The sequence below is a fragment of the Grammomys surdaster genome, unplaced genomic scaffold, assembly GCF_004785775.1.
Source record: "Grammomys surdaster isolate TR1022 unplaced genomic scaffold, NIH_TR_1.0 1164, whole genome shotgun sequence".
In the NCBI taxonomy this organism is placed as follows: Eukaryota; Metazoa; Chordata; class Mammalia; order Rodentia; family Muridae; genus Grammomys; species Grammomys surdaster.
In genome coordinates, this window is record NW_021605583.1 from 5,953,263 (window position 1) to 5,964,551 (window position 11,289).

At 51.9% G+C, this 11,289-nt stretch overlaps 2 protein-coding genes across 5 annotated transcripts in view; one reads left to right on the plus strand and one right to left on the minus strand.

The window, feature by feature from the left end:
- The window catches only part of Phldb1 (pleckstrin homology like domain family B member 1), a 49,059-nt gene extending 40,147 nt beyond the window's left edge, over nucleotides 1-8,912 (plus strand). For all 3 annotated transcript variants that reach the window (XM_028783686.1, XM_028783684.1, XM_028783685.1), the window contains 4 exons: nucleotides 1,136-1,252; nucleotides 1,509-1,611; nucleotides 6,614-6,699; nucleotides 7,610-8,912. In XM_028783686.1, coding sequence (XP_028639519.1) covers nucleotides 1,136-1,252; nucleotides 1,509-1,611; nucleotides 6,614-6,699; nucleotides 7,610-7,750 — 447 coding nt within the window. In that variant the 3' untranslated portion in view covers nucleotides 7,751-8,912. The remainder of the gene's footprint in view (nucleotides 1-1,135; nucleotides 1,253-1,508; nucleotides 1,612-6,613; nucleotides 6,700-7,609) is intronic.
- A 2-nt stretch (nucleotides 8,913-8,914) lies between these two features.
- The window catches only part of Treh (trehalase), a 12,952-nt gene continuing 10,577 nt past the window's right edge, over nucleotides 8,915-11,289 (minus strand). For both annotated transcript variants that reach the window (XM_028783687.1, XM_028783688.1), the window contains 5 exons: nucleotides 10,480-10,697; nucleotides 10,171-10,282; nucleotides 9,841-9,953; nucleotides 9,539-9,592; nucleotides 8,915-9,307 (listed from right to left, as the gene is read on the minus strand). In XM_028783687.1, coding sequence (XP_028639520.1) covers nucleotides 9,167-9,307; nucleotides 9,539-9,592; nucleotides 9,841-9,953; nucleotides 10,171-10,282; nucleotides 10,480-10,697 — 638 coding nt within the window. In that variant the 3' untranslated portion in view covers nucleotides 8,915-9,166. The remainder of the gene's footprint in view (nucleotides 9,308-9,538; nucleotides 9,593-9,840; nucleotides 9,954-10,170; nucleotides 10,283-10,479; nucleotides 10,698-11,289) is intronic.

Consider the following 11,289-nt stretch of genomic DNA (forward strand, 5'->3'; position numbering starts at 1 on the left):
TTTTTTTTTTTTTTTTTTTTTTGTTTTGTTTTGTTTTGTTTTTCGAGACAGGGTTTCCCTGTATAGCCCTGGCTATCCTGGAACTCACTCTGTAGACCAGTCTGGCCTCGAACTCAGAAATCCACCTGCCTCTGCCTCCCAAGTGCTGGGATTAAAGGCGTGCGCCACCACCGCCCGGCCAGTGGTCTGATCTTTATCAGAGGTCTTGTTCGTCTTTCTGGTCCCAGTTCCTGACACCCCTCAGACTCCCTTCTCCAGCCTCCGTCTTTGAGGCCTGGTCCTGGTATGAGAGGGAGCAGGGTCAAGCCATCTTTGCATCTCTTTGCAAGGTGTCTGTACATTTTATGTTTAACGTGTGACCTGGTAAGAGTATGTGACATTTTAAAGGTCTTTCTGGAAAAGCAAGAGTAGAAAAATAATTTCAGTTCATGGAGAATTCTCATTAGTAGCAGAGGTAGAGTGGACTCTTAGTGTTTGTCTAGTCTATAGAAGGAAACTAGAAGACTGTGACCCTAAGTCACTGAGCAAATCTCTATTTTAAAAAGAGGTTCCCCTGACTCTCTCACCTCTATTAATGGTGTTATGCATTTAGTGTATGGGGGTGGGGCTGGTTAGAGGTTGGGGGACAACTTGTCAGACTGTCTTCTATCAGATGGGTCGTAGGAATCAAATTCAGGTCATCCGGCTTGGCAGCAGGCTCCTCTACCCACTGAGCCATCCTGCCAGCTCTGTTTATTGGTCTTTGATGCAGGGCCTCAAGAGCACCGGGAAGGTGCTTACCCGCTAGCTGTATCCCACCCCTTAGCGCAGGTCTCCCATGGTTTTCCCAGAACATGTTCCCATCTGGCCTCCTGCCAGTTCTGTCAGGAGGGACAAGAAGATGACAATGGCCGTGTTAAAGTCATAGGCGGGAACACTGAGACAAGGAGCTGACAGCATCTCACCTGGGCCTAGGAGAGTCAGGAGTGCGAGGTCTCCGCTCTGGTCACAAGTCCTGTGAATCCAGTGAACACTGCAGGAGCCGAGAGGGGTTGATGTGAAATTGTGGGAGGGTCAGGACTGAAGCAGAGGAACAAGAACAAGGGAATGAGGCGAAAAGAGAAATAACTCTGCTGTCCCTGGACTTTTCCCCCAGGCACGACCTCTTACACGCTATCTTCCCAACCGGAAGGAAGACTTTGATTTGAAGACCCACATAGAGTCATCAGGCCATGGGGTGGACACCTGTCTACATGTGGTACTTAGCAGCAAGGTACCAGACCTGCGTGGCTTGGGGGTGAGGGCATTTGTTACAGTCAGATCGTATGTAGATGTTCCTCCCGGGGCCTTGGGATTTGACCTCAGTCTGTCCCAGCATTGTCAGGACTGTCTCAGTACCTTGAGTGCCAGCTGGGGATAGTCTCTGGAAATGCCACCAGTGGTAGCTAAAGAAGACTAAAGGAGCTTCTTGGAGAGGAAGGCTCAGGGCCTCCATGTTCACATACTTCTTCACCGTTGCCCCCCACCAGGTCTGCCGTGGCTACCTGATCAAGATGGGTGGCAAGATTAAATCGTGGAAGAAGCGCTGGTTTGTCTTTGATCGGCTGAAGCGCACCCTTTCCTATTACGTGGGTGAGTTACCATAGGCTGCCCTTGGGCCAGTCAGGGAGGGGCCCTCTGGGCTCCAACAGCTGGGTTGTCTGATCTGCTGGAAGGAAGCCAAGCTTCCAAGTTAGAGGGTCAGAGGCTCTAATGGGCTTTGACTTCCCACCGCTGAAAATGTAGTGTGCCTGGTTTACGTTCGAATGTTCGTTTGTTTGTTCATTTGTTCATTCATTCATTCACTCATTCATTCATTCTATGGTGGTGCTGAGCACCTAATAAACTCCAGTCCCTGTTTTAGGCCCTGGTGACAACAGAGTGGCCGTGCTTTCTGCCTTGGTGCATACAGTTAGGAAGTTAGATGCTAAGCAGAGAGTTAAAGTCAATACAGTGAGAGAGTTTGCTGACAGGGGAATACCCAGATGCTGGGTTCAAAATCTCGGCTTCGGACTGCCTATTGGTCTCCCTCAGGGACTTCAGGGTAATCACTTCAGCAGTTTCAAGGACTCTCGGGACATTCCAGGAACTGTATTCACGATGGCTCGTCCTCACCTTCCTGTCCCGGAATAACTTTGAGCTTTCCCATTACAGCATCAGGTTCTGTGTGGCTCTCTAGTCAGCAAAGACTCAACCGTGCAGTGACCGGCAGTCCTCCATAGGCACATGAATTCGCTGTGCATTATGGGCTGATTTTCTTTGCAGCACAATGCATCTTTCTGGAACGTTACTGGGCATATTGGCAGAGCCAAGAGAGTTTGGAGGAGCTTTGCTTTGACATTTAGGGCCTCCACTGGGAAGTAATGTGTGGCACACCTGCCTACCCGTCACCCAAGCCCCGCCACCTGCAAAGCTGGGGAAAGCTGTCCTGAGCCTGGAAAGGGGAGGGCTTCCAGGTCATGATGTCCAGGCCCAGGGCCTGGCTCGCCCCTCTCAACTTTCTACCTGTTTAAGAAGCCTTCCCCAGTCACGGATATGGAGAGACAGAAGCCCGAGTGTAGCTAGTCTGAGGCAGTAGAGGGAAGCTGATAGCCTGAGAAGCAGAGCCCCGCTTCAGACACGTTGAGGCTGAGATGCATCTAGCTAGGTCCAGGGAAAAGGTAAGGCTGTGAGGCAAACCGTAGTTGAATGTCTTGGCATAGTAATCATAGCAAATTCAGGTCCTGTTCATCAGATACTTATATGGTCGGTACTATGTACACCAGCTCATCTCATTTTTGCCAAAATCACTATCTTGGCACCTCCTTTATGTATCAGGAAGACAGGGCTCAGAAAGCCTTCGCCCACAATCTCACAGCAACAAGGCAAAGCAGAGGGGAGGGGCAGCTACTTGTGGAGAAGAAGCAGGAAGAGAAACCAGCAGAGGGAGAAGGGCAGGAAGCAGGAACTGGCTCTGTCTGTGTGCCAGGCTGGCACTTGGCAAATACGATCTTGGTTCATGTCTGTGAAACAAAGGAAACCACGTTTAGACGGGCAGTGGGAACAGAAGGAAGCCAGCCAAGGGAACAGACATTTGTAAGCCCAATGTGTCACCAGCAATGATAGATATTACCAGAGGGCCAAGAAGGATGTGGCCCAAAGGCCATTTGACTCCAGGTCTGAGATTTGTGGAGAGAAGGTTTTCCGCCACGCAAGCAGGCAGAAGCCGGATTGCACAAGACCAAGGATAGGTGGGCGGGACAGAGTGTAGGCAGGTTACTGTTTTCGTTGTTACTATTTCCAGGGAAAGAAGAGGGCGGGGCACAATACTGCTGGAGGATGGCCAGGAGGAAATGCTGAGATGAATTCAGGGCTACACCAGGACCTGGGTGTGGCTTGCCTGCTGGACCTGCACCCTTCTTCCTATAACAGGAAATCACATTAGATTAGCATGGGTCAACCCTTCAGGCGCTCGCCTTACCTGGAACGGTTCCCACCCGCCTCAGCACTGCGGCAGTCATCCCGTCTTGCTGTGTGACATCAGCCCGAGCGTAATGCTGTAGTGACAGATGCCGAGTTCCCTGCCAGACTCCGCTGGATGCTCTGAATGGGCTCTTGCTTTTCACACCTCTTCCCTCCCTCAGATGTGCCAGAGTACTCCTGAGCTCCAAGCCACGCTGGCAAGTGACAAGGCTGTGTGTCTGTACCTCCTCACCACACTGTAGCTTCTTAGCACAAGAGCCTATCATTCCTTTGTGGGTGTCAGTTTCTAGGACTCAGTCATTCTGCCACGAGCGAGCACCCAGAGTTGTTGCCGTTGGAGGAGGATGTAGGTGTGGATAACAGAGGTTCAGATTCAGTGATGGAAGTTCTATGTTTAGGATTCACGATGTCTGTCTTAGTCGTCCACAGTGGGTCTTGAAGGTTGGTTAGGAGTTTGCCGTGCATGTGGACAGGTGGAGATGGTCCTGGGATATGAAGAGCACGGTTGCTAAGGGGACAGTGAGAAGCTCAAGACTCCACCTAATTCAGTGTGGAGGAGGCTGCGAGACGGGGATGGGGGATGTGTTGGCACACAGCATATGCTGAGACACAGAGGCAACTGGTTCCCCAAAGAGGAACCATCAGAGAAGGTTGGGCCCTGAAGCTTTTAAATCTCATCCCTCAACACCGGGTCAGGTGAGTGGCAGGGCTGGAGGCAAGGGCAGGACCTTAAAGGAGGCCGGAGCAGGGAACTGGGCCTGAAATAACCTGGAGTGTGGAGAAAAATGTATGAGAAGAGCTTGCTAATATCTGTCACTTCTGAATCTAATATCTGTCACTTTTGAATTCAGTGGTTGGCATCATGGTCTCCTGGAGGACTCGGGCTGGTGGCTGAGGGTGGCAGTTGTACCATGTGATCATCGCCTGTTTCCCTTCTTCCTCCATACCCAGTGGTCACCTCTACTCTGACGGCTTCCCCCTCCCCCTCCTCCTCTCCCCTGACCTTGAATGTTGTATGTTATGTGTATGCTCCGTGGGGTTCACAGGAAGGGAACAGAATGCCCTGAAGAGCCTGCAGGGCTCTGTATACTTCCGTCCTCCTCAGCCCTGTCCCCAGGGGGCGGGTCAAACCTACAGCTTTGTGCCCTACCGCAGAGCTGGACATGCTGCTGGACCCGCGTCCCCAGCTCTGTGGCTGCTTCCTTCTGCGTTTTGTTTGGTCTGGGTTTGGGTTTTGTTTTAGGTTTTCCTCTTTGAGACAGACTCTCACATAGCCCAGGTTGGCCTTGAATTTGCTATGATGATGGTTACCCTTGAACTTCTGATCTTCCTGCCTCTACTCCCCAAGTTCTGGGATGACAGGTGTGAAACATCATGCGTGTATTTTGTTTTTAATTACAAAATAATTTCAAGGTACAAAGGTCAGAGACACCAGCTCCCAGGGAGCTGGATTTACACGTGGTTTGCGAGCCGTCTGATACGGGAGTTCTTCACCGCTGAGCCCTCTCAGCCCCCACCGTGCCGGGGTTGTGTGATGTTAGGAGCCCAGGGCGCCATGTCTGATAGGCAAGCACGCGGCCAACTGAGCTGTACCCCCTGCCTGCCTTATTTCCTTTAATAACATGAGATTCATATCCATATGGTTTAAAATTAAAACATAAAAAGTTTACTTTGAGAAATACATCTCCACCAAGCACAGGTAATATAAGCTTTTTTTTTTTTTTTTTTTTTGTGAGAAACTGTCTCTTGTAGCCCACGTTGGCCTAAAGCTTGCTACGTAGTCAGAACTGGTCTTGAAGTCTTTATCCTTAGACACTGGGATTACTGACGTGCACATGTTCAGATGAACAATGTTCTTATCCCACAGTGGCAGCTGACACGTTCTCCTGCTTGCCTCTTAAGGTGTCCTAGTGGTCTTTCTGTTTCCAGGGCATCTACCAATGTATACTGACGCTTGGTGCACTTTATAGATTCATCCCTGCCCCTGGATACCTGCCGACTGGTTCTTGGGGCTGGAGGGATGGCTTTGTGGGTAAGAGCACTTGCGGCTCAGGCATGAGCAGGTCTCAGTACTCTTTTTGTTTGTTTGTTTGTTTTGTTTTGTTTTTTCAAGACAGGGTTTCTCTGTGTAGCCTCGGCTGTCCTGAAACTCACTTTGTAGACCAGGCTAGCCTCGAACTCAGAAATCCGCCTGCCTCTGCCTCTCAAGTGCTGGGATTAAAGGCGTGAGCCACCACCGCCCGGCCAGTCTCAGTACTCTTTAGGACTGATGCATTCCTGGTACCCTAGTGCTGCGACAGAGGGAGAAGGGAGTGCTGGGGTTTACTGGCAGCCAACACAGCCCAGGGTTCAATGAGAGACCCTATCTCAAGAGAATATGGTAGGGAATGACACCCTCCTCTGGCCTCTTGAGTGTGTGTACATGGATGTGTACATCCTCACACATACGCATACATACCACATACACACAAATTCTTTATCATCTTTACAAAAGAGCAACTATGTAACATTCCATCACGTGATACACTCTAACTTATTAACTCATCTCCACCTGAGCAAGGTAGTTAGTGGTTCTTACTTACACAAAGCTGTGGAGACTGTTGTAAATCTGTTACTTTATGTAAGTCGGAATAAATGATTTTTCTTGTTGGCTTGTTTCTTGACAGCTCATTGTGTAGCTCTGTCTGGCCTGGAACTTACTAAGTAGACCAGGCTAGCCTCAAACTCACCTGCCTCTGCCTCCTGAGTGCTGAGATTAAAGTCTTTCTAGTCTGTGTATTATTTGTACTTAGGTTTCAATGTATTTATTTTAGAGATATGTATTATTTTAGAGATATCTATCATGTCAGTTAGGCTGGTCAGGAGGTCAAAACAGTCCTGCCTCAGCCTCGGCAAATGGCTAGGATGCCGGGTGCCTCCTTTTAATCAATGTGGTCACCTTAGAAGTCTCACCAGCTTTGTGTCCAGCTGTCACAGACCCAGCAGTTTTCTCTTATGGAGGATCGCATCTCTGACTCACATCATCCCCCTTAGACTCCGTTTTGGAGTCCTGTAAGCCATTCCCCAGATGAGGAAGTGGGCTCAGACACTCCGTGCTGTGTCCGGCTCAGCTCACCCCCTCCTTCCTTTGCAGACAAACATGAGACGAAGCTGAAGGGGGTCATCTACTTCCAGGCCATTGAAGAAGTGTACTACGACCACCTGCGCAGTGCAGCCAAGGTGAGCCAGGGAGGGCCAGAGTGTGGCTGCAGGAATAGCCACTTCCTGGGGACAGCCCAGGAAGGGGGGTCGTGTGTTGTTCTGGGCACAGAGGCTTCGAGCCTGTCCTCTGCCCAGGCTCTGGCTCTGCTTCATGTTCCCTCTCTTTACTATTTGTCTCTTCCTTTCTTCCTCTCCCCCTCCCAGAAAAGGTTTTTCCACTTCACCATGGTGACTGAGGTACCCCTAACCCCACGTGCCAATAACCAGAACTCCTTATATTAACAGTTCCCGTGCCCTTTGGCCCCTGACCTCTGACTCCTTCCGTCCCTCTAACTTGTCTCAGGCCAGAGAGGAGGGAGCAAGGAGCTCCTGTGAATTGAAGCCTACTTGTTGCCTTCCTCTCCGGCCAGGACAGCTGGTGTCACCCCCCCAGGCAGGGTCAGTACAGACGGGAGCTTCAGGGTCGCTGGGGGAGAGCAGAGTCTAGTCTGACGAGGAGGGATTGGTGAAAGGTGACCGTGGAGGCTGAGCCGGCTAGCCTTGTGCAAGTTGCCCTTTCTCTTGCTAGCCCTCAGATCTCACCTAACCCTGACCTCTGCCCCTCTGGGGTCTGGGCCACTGTCCTACTTAACAGCCTTCTCCTGCCCCTTCCTGGCTTAGAGGAGAATCTGGTTCCCATTGGGGCAACCCTTGTGACAGATTCTCTTGTATTAACTTTGGAACTGAGGTATGTCCCTGTTGCAGTTGTGAGGGTTTAGAGTCTTGTACTGCAAGCCTCTGGACCCTTGAGGACCAGGGTTTGGCCTGTTTGAAACTCAGCCTTAAATTCAGGGCTTCCTGGGGACTTCGAGGAGAAATTCAGACTAGGCAGGTGAAAAACGTTCTAGGCATGGAGTTCTATCTCAGCACTTCCTGTCTTGCCTTCCAGAGTCCAAATCCGGCCCTCACCTTCTGTGTGAAGACCCACGACCGGCTGTACTACATGGTAGCCCCATCTGCAGAGGCCATGCGTATCTGGATGGATGTCATTGTCACGGGAGCTGAGGGCTACACTCAATTCATGAACTAACTACCAGGCACCTCCTGGGTTCCCCAGGTCAGCCCCAGGACTCTATGCCCTGCCACTTGCTGCTCTGCTTGTCCCTGGAGACAGTGGCACATTGGACACGGGGCCTCAAAGGTTCAGGATGTAGTTGAGTACCCCAGGGCTCTTGTGCAAGAAGACAAATTGTTTTATGAGGAGTTTGGTGCTTGGGAATCGGGCTTCGGTCCCTAAGGAGCCAACAGAGAGGAAAGGAAGTTGCCTCCTGGGTCCAGCAGACTGAAGAAGTGTACCCGAGCTGCACTCTCAGCTCTGTCCTGGCCCCCACGCACCCTAGCTTGTTTTCTCTCGTAAAGGACAAATTATGGTACTGGAATCTGCCAAAGATCCTCTTGTCATCTCATCCCCTCTGCAGGGACCTGGGGGGGGGGGTCCTGAGCAGAGCGTGTGTAGAGCAGGTCAGGCCTGCACTCCCCTGCCCCTGGTCTGCCTCCTCCTCCTCTCACCTCCCACTTTCCACTACTCAGCTCAAGGACCAGAGACCTCAAGTGTCATTCTCGAGGTCCAGCCCCATCATCTTTGTCTCCATGGTGACTGCTTCCTCACCATGGTTACACACTAATTGCCATGGCCATTCTGTGGCTCTGCCCACTGCTTCAGCTGTGGGCCACATGAGGGTATGTGCCATCATCTCTCCAGCCCAGGCCTGGGGGCATGTCACATGGTGGGGGAAGATGGAATTCCTCCCTGCTGCAGTGTGTCTCCAGCCCCCAGCCCAGCCCTCTCCCTTTTACTGTGCCTTGCTTAGAGCCAGAAGGGATGATGTCCGGGGATCCGAGACCAGAGGAACAGCATCACTGAGGGGAGAGGAAGCTAAGAGGCCCGCCCTCCCATTCTGACAGGACTAGTTCTCAGTAAGGAACAAGGGTAACTCAGAGTGCCTGAAAAGAAGCCGGAGTTGGGGGTGGGGCGGGAAGAAGCAGAGGCCCTGGACTGTGGTAACCTCCCTTCAGTTTCAGGAGAATGGGAGGATCTAGTCTCCAGCTGGCTGGTCTCAGCCTTACGCCTTAACACTAAGCCACCTTCCCTGCCCTCCCCAGCACTGGGCCTTTGGTTGCTGGGCCTGGCTGGGTGTTTTGCAGTATTTGTAAGCATTTCAGCAGAACAATAAAAGCATTTTGACTATGTACGTGAGTGTGGAAGTCTGGGCTGTATGTGGTACCTGATGGGACACTTTAGATACCAGGGTTCAGTTTCCGCCCTAGTGAAAATTACAGTCTTGACCTCTTGGTCACTTCTTGGCTCAGTACACTGTGAAGGGGGGCAGAGAGGATGAGGAAGAAGGGAGGGGGATGGGGGGATGAGGCGGGGAGCAGGCGTTTAATGGACCATGAGCTGGGGCCAGGGGAGAAAGCACAGGCAGCGAATCCATGCTTGTCCTTGTCACTGTAGCAGAAGACTGAGAAAAAGAGAAGCTACTAGGCAGTGGGGTCCCAGGAAAGCTAACTGGGTCCCTGAAGTCAGCTGGTCACCATATCGGTCCAGAAGCATCAGGGCCAGTCCGTTCGTCCAGCCAAATCCTTCCTGGAGAGAGGCCAGGACAGAAGGGCCAGATTACTGAGGCTCTCAAGCCCTGTTTGGGGGATCTCCTCTTCCCAGGGTTTCTAACCCCAGGGGCACCAATGATTATCACTCAGAATCTCTCCCATAGGCCCACATACTGGGCATCTCAGACCTAAGGGGGACGTCTGTGTTCTGGGACAGCAGATCCCAGGAGCTGCCTGCAACTGGATCAGCTCACCCTAGCTTGCTCACCTGAACTTCATACTCCCCTCCTCCGCCTGGATGTCCACCGTTGCTGATGTCATACTGGGGACAAACACGGGAGTATTATAAGTGGGTACTGCCCCTAAGCCAGACCACCCTAGCTAGAGAGTAACAGCCTCGGAAGGAAAAGATGTGCCAAGCTACTGCTCGGACTCCTGCAGTGCCCAAGGATGGCCACCAGGGGGCCACTGTACTGGCTTGTTCTGTCTTAGGCCTGGCAAAGTCTGACAATTCCCGCTTCAACCATGGAATGAGAGCCTGAAGACAGACGAATACCCCAGCCAGCTCACCTTCTCATACATGGCCGAATTTTGGGAGTAGACTTTGAAGTTGGTTTTGATCCAATTCTGGGCCAGCTGGAAAGCCACCTCCTGAGTCCGGGGGGAAGCTGACTTGGCCAAACCTAGACCCCACCCCAGATAAGGCCTGAGTATTCAGAGACCTCATTCTGGGCAGAAAAGCCTTACTCTCCCCCAGGGTAGGAAGAAGATCTTGGACCTCAGGTCTCCTTTCTGGACCCGTGGACCCCATGTGCTTAATCCAGGGCCTGGTGTTGGTGTGAAGGAAAGGAGGGTGGGTCTTCCAGACAAGTAGAATGGGTGTATCAACCCATTTCATACCTCTAATGACCAGGTCCTGCAGTGGGGCCCAGGCATTGGGGAAGTCCCACTGCTGGCCTGTGTTACGAAGAGAGGTTGGGATCCCATACTGGTAGGTCAAGATCTTGCTGTCCTAGAAGGTTCCAGACATTGATGTGACCGTGAGCTAAGGACCCTGGGCCCGCAGGGAAGGCAGATCTGACCCTCCTGACCCTTCTCATCCTGCCTCACAGCTACTCCCAGTGGCCTCAGTGAGACTTGCAGGGAAGGGAGGGTCCTGCCTCCAGGATGCCAGGCCTGCCCACTATCCCCTGCCCACTGTCCCCTCACCTCCAAGTATTTCAGAGCCTTGTCAGCAACACTAGGGTCTGAGAAGCAGCCAGCCCAGAGTGGGGTGAGGTTGGAGGGATAAAACTCCAGGTTCTTCTTCCCTTTCTCCAAGTCGTAGTCGAACCAGGCACCCTTCTGCTCGTCCCACAGGATGGCCTCCATGGCAGCCAAGCGCTGGGCCCTCCGGTTCCTGTACTTTGTGGCCTCGGTGTCGTTCCCTGTGTAGTACTGCCTTTAGTCTCACCAGGCAGAGCTCTGGGCTCTGACTGCCCTTGGGTCCCTGACTTCAGATGTCTTTGTGTTGTCCCCTTCGATATGTGGTGCCCATACAGACCAAGAATCCTAAGGATCAAGGACCATGATTCCCCAGTGCCCACTAGAATTCATGGCTCCTTGAATTAATAGCCCTGTCCTCCTCCCTCAGACTTGCTGCTCTGTCTGCCAGGTCCGTCATTCTGATGGCTCTTGCCTGAGGAGGCTAAGGAGAACGTCAGGGAATGGAGAGAGAGCTGATGTATGCACCAAGGTGCCCCTCACAGAAAGGACAGCAATGTGGGTGTAAGTGTTGGGTTCTGTCATTCTCTCTCTCTCTCTCTCTCTCTCTCTCTCTCTCTCTCTCTCTCATTCTCTCTCTTTCTCATTCTCTCTCTCAGTCTCTCTGTCTGTCTCTTTGTCTCTCATTCTCTCTCTCTCATTCTCTCTCTCTCTCATTCTCTCACTCTCAGTCTCAATCTCTCTCTTGTTCTCTCTCTCATCCTCTTGGTCTCTCTCTCTCTCTCTCTCTCTCTCTCTCTCTCTCTCTCTCTCTCT